Source organism: Ochotona curzoniae, unplaced genomic scaffold, assembly GCF_017591425.1.
Source record: "Ochotona curzoniae isolate NIBS_2020 unplaced genomic scaffold, NIBS_Ocur_1.0 contig_3819, whole genome shotgun sequence".
Classification (NCBI taxonomy): Eukaryota; Metazoa; Chordata; class Mammalia; order Lagomorpha; family Ochotonidae; genus Ochotona; species Ochotona curzoniae.
The window spans coordinates 55,494,428-55,511,669 of record NW_024466004.1 but is presented as its reverse complement, the minus strand read 5'-3'; the positions used below and the strand labels follow the sequence as shown (position 1 = coordinate 55,511,669).

General features: G+C 42.4%; 1 protein-coding gene across 1 annotated transcript in view; it reads right to left on the bottom strand.

Annotated features, from left to right (window-relative positions):
• Positions 1-16,658, bottom strand: part of LOC121158797 (sine oculis binding protein homolog) — a 138,447-nt gene extending 121,789 nt beyond the window's left edge. Inside the window, exons 1-3 of the mRNA XM_040983852.1 lie at positions 16,526-16,658; positions 3,057-3,195; positions 1,126-1,311 (exon numbers count right to left, since the gene is read on the bottom strand). Of these exons, the coding sequence (XP_040839786.1) occupies positions 1,126-1,311; positions 3,057-3,195; positions 16,526-16,621 (421 nt within the window). The 5' untranslated portion in view covers positions 16,622-16,658. The remainder of the gene's footprint in view (positions 1-1,125; positions 1,312-3,056; positions 3,196-16,525) is intronic.
• Between the last annotated feature and the right edge of the window lie 584 nt (positions 16,659-17,242).

Sequence of the window (17,242 nt, the reverse complement as noted above, 5' to 3'; positions counted from 1 at the left end):
ATGACAGACCAATTATATCTGCAATTAGTAGACAAAGAGAATTACAAACCATTTTGACAAGGAAGTAGAATAAATGGCATATGTAAGAGACTTAGTCTGAAAGGACAGTTCTACTGCAAAAATGTAGTAGGCCAAGCAAGAGAATTTAGCCATACCCATGAAGGAAAAGACACTTAGAATGTGAATATATCTATAATATAAGCTGAGTTACTTTTATCTAACATATCTTTTCTGCTTATGGAAACATAACCAAACCCCCCTAATAAAATTAAAAGCATTATCTGTAGTATGTTACCATAAGCACAGTTTTGAAAATCAGCATTTATCAGATTCAGTTCAAAGCACAGAAAAATAACTGTTGTCACAATGGCACAGTCTAGCGTGATAGCAGCATTTCACAGCAAGCCGGATAGAATGCTACGTGACTTCTTTCCCAGTGTGGAACATATCTGTTTGCGTCATCACATAACAGTCCACTCCCACTCAGGTCCAATATACTGCCACCTTATTTTCTAAAAATATAAAGGAACTGATTACACTTCCATGTAAGTGATATTCAGTTCACCATTTCTTTAAAAGTCCTTAGAGAGGGGTTTGCAAGCATTAGAAGGAAATCTGTGGAGAAGATGCATAGCCAAAGTTGTCTCTTAAACAGAATTTAAGGAAGGTTTGATAAGAAACACGCTACCTCATGCTCCTTTATGAAATTTTACAAAATTAACCCATTTCTCAGAAAATGCAGAGAAGATGTGGCTCTCTTTCTGTATCACCCAGTTAAACCAAAATTTCTTTTTTTTGTTGTTGTTGCTAGCCAGTCATTACATGTATCTTACTTATTTTTAATTGTCTCATCCATTTTTTAAGCAGGTGACTTCAGAGAAGAAAATTTTCTTGAAGCTAATGGTAGAAATGATTTATTATCAGTTGAAAGTGTACAGCCTAAGCAACAGCAGAAAATTCTCCTAATATTACAATAATATTTTTAAAAATACATGCGCTAACTAGGCTATAAAATTCCTGAAATGGACTTTACCAGGGTAGCTGGAATGTTTAATAATTATTTGTAAGACAGTGAAAACAAACTCCTCGGAATCATTAGCCACAGAAACCCTAGTAGTAGCTTACCTGCTGGTGGCTTTATAAAAGGTGGTGGAATTAAAGGTACGATAATGGGCACATTGCCATGATCCTTGGGCCCTGCAGGTGAGTCACTGAGTCCATTTCCAGTGGCAAGCCCTGAATAGCCTGTGCTTATATTGTATGGCGAAATAACACTGTCCTCAGGTAATTTTGGTTTTGGCATAGAATTTTCTAAAAAAAAAAAAAAGAATATATACATATTCATTATGGTAGAAGAATTTATTCAGTAGACTTAATTTTTGTTATTTTTCTCAACCAAAATGGTCATGTAACAAAACACATTTTTTCTTGCAAATCTTTATACAATTTATTAGAACTCTAGAGTCCATTCTGGACCTTTTTAGTCCTGTTACCATAAATTTCCAACAAGCTTCTTTATAATTTGCTCCACTATGATAGCTAATATCCCAGCTGAATCATGGTGATGAATTTTAGCACCGTAAAATCCCATAGAAAATTGAGAGGCAATTAACCTTTTCCATGTGGAAAGTGATAAATAGCAGGTACCAGGGAGAAAGCCTAAAACGTGCCTTCCCCCAACACTGTAACCAGACTCCACCGTATCATAAACTCGGGCTGTAATAATCAAATGAAAACATAAGAAAGTAGCAGATGATTAAAAAGAGAGCTACTATTTTACACGTGATTGGTAATATTAAAAATTAACAAAAATGAATGTAAAGAAAAATGAGAATGTTACGAACTTCGCACATTTCATCCTTGCAAATGAATCATCAAACAAACCCTCAACCATGGAAAGCAACTTTTTCCCTCCAGTGATGTATCCTGGCACACTCTCTTTCCACATTCCCCAGAGGCAAAGATTGTTACCTGAGCCAACTATTATAAGAGCTATTAGTTTATACAATATAAACTCACAGCTTGCATTTTTCACTTGCAATGAAATGGATGATGTTATCTCTCTAACATGATGTGTATGCACAATTTCATAGCAAGCTTCACATAAAAGACATCACATATATTCAATTCCACATGCCTGCAGGACAGTGCATCTACACTCAATTCCTTGGCATATAAGGACAAACACTATCTTAAAGGCTGGAAATAAAATGCTTATTTACACCAATAGATTTTGAATGCAACGCAAATGCTGATGACACTGCCAGGGATGACGCACAATTAACTTTACCTATATCTTATAAAGTTACCCAAACGGGTTACTTCTCTTACCCTTTGCAAACACATACAGGTTCATAAATTTGGTGCCCATACAGACATCTTCCATGAGCTACCTGGCACTGATACCGACTGGGAAAATCAGTGCTAATTCAACTCTGTCGAGCCTCTGTAATTACTCCTCTTTCGCTTGGCTTTCCTGAATTTTCTCAGAAAATAATATGGGAGGCGATTATTGACTACTTTCTCTTATTCCTCTCTTTACCCTAGTCCAGATGGTGGGGTCAGAGAAAGACAGAAATATTACATACAAAATGAAAATAGAGCTTCCCTTTAGAATTCTCACCAAAAAGAAAAGAAAGTGGGGATTTCCAAAATAACAATGTATCTTGCTTGCAATCTGAAAACCTAAATCAAACATTTAATATAACAGATCAGTCCTCAATAGTCTGATGGTATATATTATAGGGATTGTAAATCATGAGTCAGCCAACATCGTCTCTTTGTATATACCTATGGTCAGTACAATAGCCCTGAAGGTCACTAGCCTCTGTCTCCTTTCCCACTACTGGAAGGAGAGGAAGTCAAATCCATTTTTGTTTTAGGTTGTGTTCATATATTGTGTGCAATTCCGCTTTTGGGAAAAGCACTGCTGAGGATGTATATTTAAATCAACCTTGGGCATAATCAACAAAATGAGTCCCAAAGCAACTCAATTCTGGCAGGTTGAGATAGTTAATCCTTCTTTGAATGAACAAAGGGACATTAAATGTCATTACCTTTGAGAACAGAAATGTGCTGCCGGCTCTCCCCATCTGTAGGGTAGCTCCTGAATTCAATATCTTCACCATCTTTTAATTCAACCTTATCATAGCCATACCAGCCAAGGAGTTCATTCATGGTGTTTTCTGCAAAGTTCTATAAGAGAAGCATAAGCAACTACTTATTTATATAATCAATAACTGAAAAGAATGCATAAATTGAATTGTTTGCTCCACACCATTTATTGTCAGCTCAGCCCCACTTCCCCCAGAGTAGTATTCATTTTTCAAGTCACATTCAAAAATTATAATGCATTTAAATCTCAGAATGATGCATCCAATTACAGCAAGACCTCAGACATTTGCAATTCAAAGATAATAAGGAAAAGGCATTTGTCAGTTTCTCTTATGAATGGGAAGTCATATTTTAGCATATCCTTCTGCAAAGTCTATATTCCACAGTAATATAAAAATGTTGAAAGGTAGAAGACGAAAAAGGCTAAGAAAAAATTTGAAAAAATGGAAACTAACTTTTATGTAGTTCAGATTGATTTAAATTGGCATTGCTCTCTGAGTTCGGTGTTGTTTAACAGGACTCTTCTTTTAGAAAAAACAAAAGTCTCAACAAAGACATAATTTCTCAATTGTGAACCCTTGCAATACAGAAAGCTCAATAGGGTATAAGGGTCTCCCTTTTTAGCTTTCCCTTTTACAAGAGCAGTTTTTAAGGTCAATGCATAATTTGCTTTGCAAATTTCATTAAGATTCTTTCTCCATGAAAGCAAAGGTCACCATGATTATCTCTTAACAAATAATATAAAAGTACAAGTAACTTCAAGGTTATTAGCCAGCCCAGATTTTCAGACAATGAATGGAACTATTTATGAACTGTGAATCAATCTACAAACGTAGGACATTACTATTGTGACTGTTATTACGGATATCAAGTCAAAAATAACCAGTATAATTGGACAAATTTAGTATTACAGAGCAGATCACTATTTTATCAATTTATCAATTGCTAGGTCTGGAAACAAAATGTGAATCTGTGTGTTAAAGATCTTAATGTTTATTTCTACCTTAAATAATTCTGCCTGGCAACAGACTATGAGTCTCCTAGATTAAGCTAGAAAAACTGTATATTATAACATCTGTGACCCAAAGAATCTTATTATTTTCCCTAAGGCTGTCATTTCTAATTTACACTGCTACATATAACACATGTGCTTGAAACAAAGCACTAAGGCTAAACCAGGGTGTGAGTGGATTCAGTGTGTGAACTCCATGTTTTCCTGAATTTCATGACATTAGATTTCAGCAGGGGGTAGGGTGCATTAAAAAAAAAAAAAAAAAAAGCTATTCCACTACTCAATCCAAAAAAACAAACCTATCATAGCATTTCAAATCACCCACAAGGTGCTCAGGGTTTTTTTGTTTTGTCTTGTTTGGTTTGGTTTGCTTTAGTGCCCACTTAAATTCTGGGCTCCAATGGGATCAATCTGTGATGGTACCGTGCACTAGCAATTAAAAAAAGAAACAGAGCCAGGGTGACTCAGGGTTTTCATCCACAAGGCCAACACAGTCACACTGTGCTTCAGTGCAGCATTTATTCTTTGATGGCTGCTCATGTCCACATTAAATAGACATTCTCTTCATGAACACACAAAGATGTTATGATCGATATGAATAATAAGCACAGCAACTTCGGGAATACCACTGAGGAGGACTGGGCTAAACGCTGCTCTATTCAATCAAAGGTGATCCCTTTAAGGAGGTGTCAGTCTTCGCTAACACCTAATTTCTTTCCCTGAGCAGAGAGCCTGACTTGGGAATGACAGTCCTTAAGCACACACCCGAGGTCCTCCATCAGTGGTCTGGCAGCAGAAATCTCCAAGGATGAGGCTTAGAGCTTGCATCAAAAACCAATTCCCAACAGCATTAAAAGACACGTAAAAGCCAGCCTATTGGTCCAGGTGCTGTTTGCCCCAATCTCTAGAAGAACTGTGTCAACAAGACAGAAAATCTTTTGCATAATAACTCCTGGCTACCCTATCTAGTGTTAGAGACCATTCCAATCAAGGCACCACTTTCTCTGTGTAACCTCTGAAGTCACACAAAGGCTGTAGATGCATAATTCATGGAGCAACTTCCCAGCCAAGGATATGGATTTGTTTGTTGTCCAGCTGCAAATCCATTTAGCCTTTCAGGACCAGTCCTAGAGATGGGATCCAGAAGTTTCAGGCATTTGAATAAAAATGGGAAACGAAACTGGATGATTAACACCAAATTCATGCTATTTGGGCACCTTAACTGTAGCATTTAGTTCATAGTTTCTGCTGAAAACTCCAAGACTTCATGGAACAATCAATATGAACTTAATCTAGTCTACGATTTTTGAGTTACCATAAGTGTCAGGGAAAACAAACCCTAAAACATTTTCTTGTTTGTCATCAAAAATAAAGATTAAAAATGCTTTGATACAGACCTGCAAAGCAGAAAACAAAAAGCTTGTAAAATCTCAAACTGTAAGTTTCCAAAGTTTCATTAAAAAAAAGAGCCAGATGAAAGAGAGAGAACAAATAGCAAAGTCTCTTTCAAGATAGCTACAAGAAGTAGACTATTAATTCTGTCTTTACTACTGCATTAAGAAATCAAAGAACCCCAGGAAATATTCTTTTTTAATTCCTAGGCAAAGCTCAATGCTAGACATCATATGGACTTATTATAGTGCTAAGTGAAAGCAAGTAAAATATACTTCTGCCATTATCATCCAAGAAATACCACATTTTCTGGGGGAAATGAATGTAATGTTTATGGCCTTCAAGGATTTTCAAATCTTTCTGGCAGAGAATTACTCCAGATCTCTTTTTTCACAGCATTATTTGTATTAGTATCCATTAGGGGCTGGTGTAATGGCTAAACCTGCAAACTCTAACAACCCATATGGCCATCAATTTGTACCCAACTGCTCCACTTCCCATCCAGGTCCCTGTCTGTGGCAGAATAAAGCAAAGGAGGATGGTCCAAAGGATTAGGACCCTGCACCCACGTGTTAGACCCAGAAGAGGCTCCTGGCTCATGGAGTCAGACTGACCTAGCTCTGGACGTTACAACCATTTGGAGAGTAAACCAGCAGATAGAAGATCTATTTCTCTTTCTCTCTGTAAATCTGTCTTTCCAATAAAAATAAATAAGCATTTTTTAAAAAAATCCTTTAGAGAAGAAGTTTATATTCAAAAGCATATCTCTTAACTATATTTCTCATTCTTTAAAACAGAAAAAAAAAAGATGATTAGGGTTGAAACTCAGAAATTCTGAGGTCAAGATGTTTGGTAATAAAAGAAGTTACTGACTCCTGGAGGTTGTAAAATTTGTTCCCACCCAGATTTTTACTCACTGTTTCTGCTGGAGACCTAGGAAAAACACAAAACAGGGGTTCTCAGAAGTCCCTCATACTGTGAGGATCCTAAGGAGTCACAGAACTTTTACTCATTATAGATACATGCATATATATACATATATCTTAGAAACGTATGATTACAGTGGTAACACAAATTTTACTGAACACTCATTATTGCAAATATTGTTTCATTGCTCCCATTAACTTTCCAAATGTGCCACAGATTTCAGTACTCTGGCATCCAAACTACATTTTGCAGACCACCTCTCTCCCTTGGAAGTAACACAAAAATCCTTTCTCCCACCATGTGGTCCAACTTGGATTTTGAAAATAGGTCACTATCATTACAAGGATAGCATCTAATAACTTACAGTGTTTGTGTGTCTTTTTTTTTAAGATTTATTTATTTTTATTTGAAAGTCAGATATACAGAGAGGAAGAGAGACAGAGAGGAAGATCTTCCACCCGATGATTCACACCCCAAGTGACCGCAACAGCCAGTGCTGTGCCAATCCGGAGCTAGGAGCCAGGAACTTCTTCCAGGTCTCCCACAAAGGTGCAGGGTCCCAAGGCTTTGGGCCGTCCTTGACTGCTTTCCCAGGCCACAAGCAGGGAGCTGGATAGGAAGCAGAGCTGCCAGGATTAGAACCGGCGCCCATATGGGATCCTGGCGCGTGCAAGGTGAGGACTTTAGCCACTACAACACCGTGCCGGGCCTGTTTCTATGTCTTTCAACACTCTTGTTCCTTTCAATAACCCTATATGTTAAGTATTTAGTTTCCACAATAAGTTTCGAGTGAACCTAAGTGGTAGCCTCCCTTTACAAAGAAATCATTCCACCAGATGCTTATATCAAATATGAAGAGGTTGTCAATCAGAATGTAACTACATCTGTTGACATTTCACTTGCTTTCAGATCTGATCATTGGCCTCGGCTCCTTTTTTTTTACTTGTATGGTTGAAGGAGAAGAGCCCAAAATTCACAATTAAAAAATGAATCCTCTCATTCTAGAATTTCCTGACATCATATCTACCTCTATTGCTTTGTACTTCTAATAAGCCTATCTGATTCCCCTATCTCCTGCTTACCCTCTCCAATCTCTGCACCTCCAGGTCTCCTAAAGGAAAGACAATCCTGATGCATAGTCTGAACGTATGATATTTTGATCAATGAGACAGATGGAAAAGAAATTCTACCACCTTTTCACTCCTTCTGAGTTCTTTCTACAGTAAGAAAAAAAAAATCTTTTTGTGTGTGTAAAAGAGACCTTAATTCACAGGCTATTCTTTAGACATCCTCCTTATTCAATTGGAAATCCTACACAAACGTCAAAATTCAGTCTCAATTAATTTAGTCAAATATTCCAGCTTGTAAATAATAAAGAGCTAACTTCCAGGTACTCCGTAAATAGTAATCATCACAAACTCTTGAAAGCATCTCTAAAACAAAAACTTCAAGGTCTTCAAAAAGGACTTGCTGATTTCACTTATTTTGGACACACCAGATTCTAAAGCATACATAAGCACTAGTAATATGGTTTTTTCATACCTGGCTTGTATAACTGAATGCTGATATGCTCTTAAATCTATATCCTCCCCAAGCTGGCATGATGCATTCAAAGAGCTCTCAGTGACTCACAAAATGAGAAAAAAGTCATGCCCTCCCTCTCTCCACAAACGTAATTCCTATTTTAATCCAAGTCTTACTCCTAGCAAAATATGTCATTTATCACAAATACACTATGAGTTAAGTTGAGGACAAAAGCCTTTTATTTAACTTTATGCCTCACCTAGCATAACCTGATATTTAGAATGCACTCTATGAACAGGCAAACACATTTGGGTATATTCATAAATATCAGAGAAAACACTTAAATAGAAAGAAGTATTCGGGGAAAATAGAATTCTAAAAGTAAACATGAAAAAGTATTTTTAAATTATTTAGTGTTAGTGAGCACTCTCATACCATTGGGAATTTAATTTGATTCCATTTTTAGAAAAAAATATTTTGACTCTACGCATTAAGAACCTTAAAAATCTTGGCTACCCTTTGACACAATGATTTGATTCCTAAAGATTAAATAAACTATCTTAGGTAAATAAGCATAGAAATATGCATGTTAAAGAATATTTATCTCAGTGTGATTTCTTAAAAACAAACTAAATGTCAAGTAATAGAAATTTGGTTAAATAAATTATGGTTTAATCATAAAATACTATTTTGCCACTAAAATAAATGCTAAAGATAAATTTTTGTTGCCATGAAAAGCTATTAACAATAAATATTAAGTTTTTAAGGCAAAGCTTAGTACACTAGGTGATCACTTCTGCTTTTTAAAAATACTATATATCAGACAAGGGAAGAAGATGAAAAGGTATACACCAAATGTCGACAGTAATTGTGTCTTGGTAGGAAAAATTAGAGGTTTTGTTCTTCTTTTTGCTTATTTCTGTTCATTATTCTACAATTTCTGCCATGCCTGTATACTATTTTTGTAAAAATATAATACTAGGGCCCGGCGGTGTGGCCTAGCACCTAAAGTCCTTGCCTTGAATGCGCCGGGATCCCATATGGGCACCGGTTCTAATCCTGGCAGCTCTGCTTCCCATCCAGCTCCCTGATTGTGGCCTGGGAAAGCAGTCGAAGACAGGCCAAAGCCTTGGGACCCTGCACCTATGAGGGAGACCTGGAGGAGATTCCTGGCTCCTGGCTCCGGATTGGCACAGCACCGGCCGTTGCGGTCACTTGGGGAGTGAATCATCGGGTGAAAGATCTTCCTCTCTGTCTCTCCTCCTTTATGCATATGTGACTTTGTAACAAAAAATAAATAAATCTTTTTAAAAATATATGTAATACTAGTTCTAATTAAAAATTAATTAGCATATAACATCACTCATCAACAACTGCTATTGGCCTTATTTATAGTCCTAACAATAATAACAAGGATCTGTCAGTCACATTACTTAATTCCAAGCCCTTCTGACACCAAAAAAAAACCAGAGTACATCAGAAACATTTTCGCAGGAAAAAGCAACTCCCAATCCTGAACAATTTACAAGGCAGGGGAAAAAATACTAGGATCTCTTCTATTTACAGAGATGAAAAATAAAGTGATGATTATTTTTGGAAAACATTTTCCCTCCCTTTTCATCTCCATGGGTTCTGACTTCTGGGACAGATTTCTATTCAGCATCATGGTCTTTGTGACAGAGATGAAGTGGAGATGTATGGGAGAAAGGCAGAGTCCTGGTCAAGTTCCAGAGTAAAGCCAGAATGGAGCTCTGAGTCAACTACAAGTCAGTTTCTAGTTCTACTCCCCAGGCTTAGCCCAGGGCTGAGTCTTACATTGTCTCTGTTAACACACATCCAGTTGATGGGTTTTATTTTATATTCCTGCCATGAAAATGGTCAGCAGGTAAAAAACTTACATAGTGCAAAAGAAATATCCGAAAAGCCCTTTACAGATTTCAAAGTACCTTGCTACCCATGATTGGATAGTATAGTAAGGATAAGCTATTGTCCACAGATGACTCAATGCATGAATATGCATGAAATAATAACAGTAGCCAGAGTCACACCCCTTAGTGCAGACTTTGTGCTGAGTGCTGCTCTTTCTAGCTCAACTACAGTTTTCTATCCTTTGCAGATAAGTCACTCGCTGTACTCCATTACAGTAGGTTTTCCCACATTGTTCTCAACCATTGCATGATTCACCACTACACAAACTGCAGAGGACACATTCTAACACTAACACCCAACTCTGGCTTGAAACAGCCTGAAGGGGAAAAAAAGTTTGTCCTCTTATTATCAATATATTCTGAATTGAATAGCTATAGTTAGTGTATAAAGCACCGTGATGTCAGCACTGTGCAGAAGGTCTGACTGCAGCTTGGGCTGCTCCCATCCCTGAAGTGAGTGCCTGAGATGAAGTCCTGCCTTCGCTTCTCACCAAGCTTCCTCCGACCGTGTATCCAGAGAGGCGCTGACGCTGACCCAAGTACTTGAGTTTCTGATGTGCACATGGGAGACCCAGATGGAGTTCCTGGTTTCCTGACTTTGACCTGAACAAGATCTAGCATTTGGAGAGTGAATGAGTGGATGGAAGATTTTCTGTGTCTCTCTCCTTGCAACCTCCCTCCCTCCCTCCTTCCTTCCTTCCCTCCACCTTTCAAATAAATCTTAAAAAAAAAAAAAGAGTATGCTTCTGCATAGAAAGTCTATACTGTTAACATGGTCGTCTTGTGACAGAGCAGACAATCTTGTCCCTACATTTTAATCTGCTGCTAAGATATCAAATGTCCTAAAAGCGTCAAATGATACTGTAAAATTACAGATCACGGCTTTCAGCTAACACTGTGGCAGTCATGGCAGGTGTACAGCTGTGTGCAGCTGCCTCCCATCACAGCTGCAGAACCACCCTAAAAAATCACCAAGACTTGTTACACTGTTTCCCTGTCTGTGCCAAAGACACCGGCCTTAAAGCAGTGGCAGAGTTTCCTGGCTTTTGATTATATAAAAGATATTAACACCCATCAGTCTACAGATCCTAAATATACATTCAGCAAAGCTCATTCACCACACACTTTCATGTCTGTGTACGAGTTTCATTTGGCACTGCCAAAGACAAAGTACTCTATTTTTTCTTTCCCTGCTACCCTGTAGTATCCCTTCCCTTTTAGGAAAATATTCAATAATCTCATTAGCTTCAGAGTACAACTGTGGCTAACTTCCCATTCCACAAGAGGAAGTGTTAGACTTCAGGGATTTTTATGCTCCACCTTCTATGACTCCTAGTACTTAATAAAAAAAAAAAGAGAGAGAGAGAGAGAGAAAAGTATAAAAACACAATAAATTTAAAAAGATGTTTTCTTAGAGAACATAAAGACACAGCAAGTGTCGTCACATGATCAAGACAGTATCACTCTCCTCAACTCTCCTTTTCAGAGAACCATTTGTGTTCACTCATATTTGCCCTTTTCTGAGGCCCTGTTTTGACTTTCCTTTAAAACTGTTAGCTCTGGGTTTCTATAAGTCTGTCTTTCACACAGGGAGAGTAGGATTTGGCTTCTCCATGCAGTGCTTGGCAAGCACCGAGGCAGGAAACGCAGAAGGGAATGAGTCTGTCAGGCTCGTTTTCTTCTAGTTCAAATGTTTATTTCAGATCTGGGAGGAAGTGGAGTGGTTCCTTTCCATTTCCTCGCTCGCCTCTGGAACCTGCGAGTCGTATGAGGCTTAGAGAACGTACTCTACCACACATCACACTCACCCGATCCCAGATGGAGAGAAAGTCTCTTCCCAGAAACCCCTCCTTTGGAGCGGAGCAGCACAGCAGAGCCTTCCTAGCACTCTCAAGATCATCTCTTCCGGGGAGAGCCTGGAGTCTTGAACACAACAGCTGGGAGCCAAATTAAGGGCTCAGGAGCATCCCCTAGCTGTCTGCGAGTGCCAAGGGCTGTGTCCCCACACAGAAGAGTCCACAGTCCTGCCACATGGCAACACCTGAGGCCACTGCTTAGCAGGAGAGGTCAGACATAATTTGTAAATGCCTCAGTGGGACCAGGCCCGAAACTCACTTTCTAAAGTCCCAGAGACTTCCTGTGTCTCATACCAAAATGGAGCATTAGCAGCAAACATAAAATATACCTGTTTCAGTAACATAACGATCTCAGCCTCAAACATGCTGACTTTCCTAGTCCACATTCTGAGGTCTATGATTTTCCTTTTTTACTGTCAAACTATTTATCTCATGGCATTGACCAGCTCAGCTCTGCAACTTGCTCTACTGTCTATGCAACTGACACAGGTCATGCTGAATGCCAAATGGAGACGATCAGAAACCAAACTAGAAAATCCTGTGGTGCGTTTACTACTAAACTCTAACAGATGTGTTCAACTCAAACTGCAGGCATCGGACCGAAGCATAATTTTAGGTACAAATTACTCACTGAGAATATTTATAGACAGGACACTTCTTCAGCAAAACAAAGACCCCATGACCCATAACACAGATTGTCTTACGGTTTAGCAATTGATAAAGAGAGCAAACATGATAAATGCACTAAACATGGTTTGTTCAGGAAAGTTTCCAAGACAGCATGGTTAATCTAATCATGTTCATTTTGTCGAAGAGTTTAAAAACATAAAAATACAATCCATTGATTCATTATCACTGCTCACACTTCAGATATTTTTTAGTTGTATTATTGTTTGGTAGCAACTGATCAGAGTTCACTAAGATCTATATATGCACAACATACATATCCCTACGTGTGACAATATTTATACTCACACATGTATTTATACTCACACATTCACTAGTACAAATCAGTTTTTATACTCTATCTACCATGTTCTGGATGAACTCCTGAAACTAATTAACCCTTCCATATGTCAGAATCCCCTCCTGACATCCATCCACTAGAATACATGTGAGCCAACAGTGTTTCAGGGATATGTTATATTAAATACAATCCTAACATTCATTTAGAAACAACAAAGGAGTCAAAATACCAATTGCATTGCCATCTGAATTTCTTAAAGCCTCTCTATTAGTCACTAATTAAATAAGGCATATTAATTATAAGCACAGTAACATAGCCAGTCTTTTTAATCAAGGAAAACCAGGATGAAGGGAAGGGGGGAAAGGGAAGATAAAGAAGCATTATAAAGGTCACAGGAGGCGGGGGCGGTGCAAACATTTCTACTCCAAGATATTTCCACTACAGGAGACTACAAGCAAGCATGCCAAGTCATGTACTTTCACACACACAAAATTATATTGTATCAAATTTAAATTTGTTCCAATGCCATGTACATTAAACCAGTGATAACGAAAATGTAACTCAATATCTGATCTAATGAAACAGCAAGCAACATTAGCTGCCAGCCACATGAAGTCCATCTCCATTGCCATTCCTGGTGTCAGCCAGTTTGTCTTCTCCAGGCATTTTTAAAATCAATATGTGATTATCTCAATTAAGAAACCTTGAAGGAAGTCTCTGCGATGAGGCCATTTTGTTGCTCATTCTCAGTATACCCTGCACTTGCTGTACTTAAAATAGACATTTGTACCAACGTCCTTTCTAGTACCGGGAGGAGGAGGGAGGGGGTGGGCCAGGACGGGAACCACAGACAGACACACCAGTCCTTTTTCTCTCTGCTCTCAGAGAAGCAACTTGATCCAACCTCATGTTGAAACCCGAGTAGGTCACTGTACACCATGATAAAATTCCCTAATCCCTGAGCCAAATCTCCCTCAGGGGGGAGTGGGGGCTCCTCCTGATCCCCCATTTCCCAGGCTGACTTTTCCATTCGCTCTCTCCTCTTTCCCCCTTTCATTTCCCCTACCTTCCAGCCTTGATATGTGATCCTACGTGGGGGCTCAGGTTTCCGTTTTTACAGCTTAGGCCCCGGCTAGCTGTATACATTCCTTTCTTTCTGCTGGGCAGTGATTACTTACCAGGGCTTAGTTTACACTGGTCCAGATGAAAGCTGTTCAGATGAAGGCAAACACAGCCAGGCAGTTCCAGCGGCACCGATAGGAAGCTGCACAAGGCCACATTGTGCTCCGGCTGACATTTTGCTGCACACATTTTTATACAGGGCAACCCACTTGTTAGGTTACTCTACGCTTGGAGCTCCAGGAGCTAGGGGAAGAACAATACTGCCAGCTCTTGGGGGTGGGCAGCGAGGGGAGAGGTGTCTTGTTGATGCAGCGCTTGATATTAAAAACAGACCCATGTCAATGAGTTCCAATAACCCTTTCAACTTTGAGAAACTACTTATTAAGTGAGGATTGGGGGTGCTGTCCTACCAAACACCCTGGCATGGTATCTGCGGACATGACCAGAAATTCTAGCCAAGGGTCTCTTACTTGGTCCCAAATCAGAGAGGAAAAAAAACATGACCCTACAGGCAACTGAATGAGCTGCTACGCTGCTACTCTGGGTGGAAATGATGAGGATTAAAACTTCAAATAGTAGGTGGTGGTGCTCTGGAAAGAAAATAACATTTTTAAAAAAGAGGAAACTCTTGTGCAGTAAGGTTAATTCCATGCTTAGTCCTTGCAGTCCTGGCAAAAAATTGTGTCATTTTTCCCCTTCACACAATGTTGTTTTTGTTTCTTCCTCACCAGTTCAGACAAACATCTGTTATACTGTAGAAGGACAACTATCTCCCAAACCACGGAGTGCGCCTGCAGCCAAAGCCAACAACACGAGCCCCGAGCATCGAGCACAGTCAGCCTTTATAGCCAGCCGGGATAACATTTCACATGTTTTGATTAAAATTAGCTAATTTGTAACTCTAGAACCTATGAAACTTAAAAACTGCCATCCATATAGATCACATTAGGCAGAGTTTTAAAGGGCCAGGGCAGGCTAAAATTTCCTAGCTGCCTTCATCTCTCCTCCTCCCCCCACCTCCCACCCCCATGCCCAATTTCAAATGAAATGGAAAAGTAATCTGGAAGTGCTAGACAGGAGGGAACAGTAAAGGAAGAAGAAGGGTTCGTGTAGACAAAAAAGAAAAACCTCTTTCTCTTGGACTCTGTCTCTCTCTCTCCTTCTGACCCCCCCACCACCCGCTCTTAACTATCATTGGCATCAATGGCAGGACCTATCACAGGGCAGGACATTGCTTTCCAAGGTAAATCTTCCTTGATTTTCTTTTGAAGCGAACCATACCTAGGGCTTCCAGACACCAAGTTCCTCACTCTCAAATAAAGACCCTAATTCCAAAACTTGGAATGCTGGCAAGGTAGGCACAGGCTGTCCAATCCACACATCCCCTTGGCAGGCTTCGAACCGGGCACTCCCCTACACGATGGTGGTTGTAACCAAGAAAACGTCAAACACACAATGAACCAGACTAAGAAGCCCTGGGCTATCCTGCAGTTTTGTCTGTGAAGCCAACCTGACCACGTCACCCGGCAATATAAAGTGCTCGATGCAGAAGATACAGAAAACCAAGAAGGCTGCAGAAGGCTGCCCCGCTACTTTTTAGTAACTCGCAGAAATAAAAAATTTAATTTTTAAAAAATGTTTGGTAACTATATTTTCAGAAAGACTCACGAAACAAAACCTAGAATAAAACCTTCGCCCAGGCAGGAGCCACAACTTGGTGGGCAACCAGGAGTGGGGTTGACCAGAGGGGAGTCCGGAGCCCAGCAGCGCTGTGGGCGACGCCAACAGCTAGAGCGCACGGGGCACTGTGCTCGCCACCTCTGGGCACCGCTGGCCTGGCGGGGAGCCCGGCCCGCGGGGAGCCTTCGGGGCTGGCCTTTCCGAACAATGGCCAGGCGCCTCGCGCAGGCCGCCCGGCCAGAAACAGATCTCCAGGGGTCTGTTTCTCCAGCGGGGGTCAAAGGAGCAAGGTGGCCGGGAAGCGGGCAGCTGCGAGCCGAGACATCGGCGGCCACGGGGAGCAGGCAGGCAGAGGCGAGCGAGGCGAGCCTGCCGCACAGGACCCCAGCCAGCCCCGCGCCAACCCCGGCCGCACCTCGGCCCGCGCTGCCCGCCCATTAGTGAGCGAGCGCCAAGCAACGGGCGACTCCGCGGCAGGCGGGACACGGGGGCGGGGAGCGGGCGACGGCGAGCGCACCCGGCTGCCTCGGCTGCGCCTCCTAACTTTGGAGGGGTCCGGGGAGCCCTTCCCGGAGCACGGGGAGTCCCCCCCCAAAACCCTGAGGCGCACCGAGAGCGCCCTCAGTGCGCCTGCCGCCGCGGCGCCCAGCCAGTCTCCCCGGGACGCGCCCGTGCCAACCCACCCCAGGCTGCTGTGTAAGGTGGAATAGTATGTTCCCCGACCCTCCCATCCCAAACACAGACACCGCACGGACACACACACACACCCCACCCTGGACCCCAGTCAGATCGGAGCGTGCCGGACGTCGGCGATGCAGCCGCAAGCCGGCCTCGGCTCGTCGCCTGAGGAGCCGAGGGCTCTTCGGGACGTCCAGCGAACCTGTCAGGCGCGCCCGGACCACCTCCCCCCCCCCCCCAGCCACACAACGAAGGGGCGGGAGGCGAGGGGGGTACGGGGTGCAGAAGGGACTCGGGCTTTCCCGGCCCCATGGTCCAGAAATACCTTCATCTCCTCGTTGATCTCCCTTTTCACGGGGTGGGCCGGTTTCCTGCTCCTTTTATTTTCCGGAGGTCTCCCCTCTTTCTCCATCTCTGCCATGTTTTTGTGTCTGGTTTCTGTGGAGATGAAATGGCTGCTGCCGCCACCGCCGGCGCTGGCGGTGGTGGCGGTGGCGGCGGAGGTGGTGCTGATGGTGGCAACGCTGGCGGAGAGGTAGCGGCGCTTGGCGGGGCTTTGGCGGGGCCGGGGCGCGCGAGGGGGAGGCCGGCGCCGAGGAGCCGGGGTCTCTCGTCTAGCGGCGGAGCACGTCAGCGGCTGTCACTGGGGAAGGTAGCTCGGGGAGTCTCGGGGATGCCGCCGCCGCCGCTCCTGCTCCTGCTGCTGCTGCTGCCGCCACCGCCGTCTCCAACGCCGCCAACGCCGCCAACGCCGCCGCTGCCCGCGCCGCCACCGCCGCTGCTGCCGCTGCTGCTCCCGCCGCCGCCGCCGCCGCACGGCTGCATCCTCGGTGCCCCGTGGAGTCGTCAGCCATCTTCCGTCGCTCCGTCCGTCGGCATGGGCGAAAAGGGAGCAGGGCCCGGCGAGGAGAGAGCCGCTCGGGCGTGCGCGGGGGGACGTGTGTGTGTGAGTGTGTGTGTATGCGCGCGCGCGCGTGTGTGTGTGCGTGTGTGTGTGCGCCCGGGAGAGCGCGCCAGCCCCGGCGCCCAGCGCCTCCTGCAA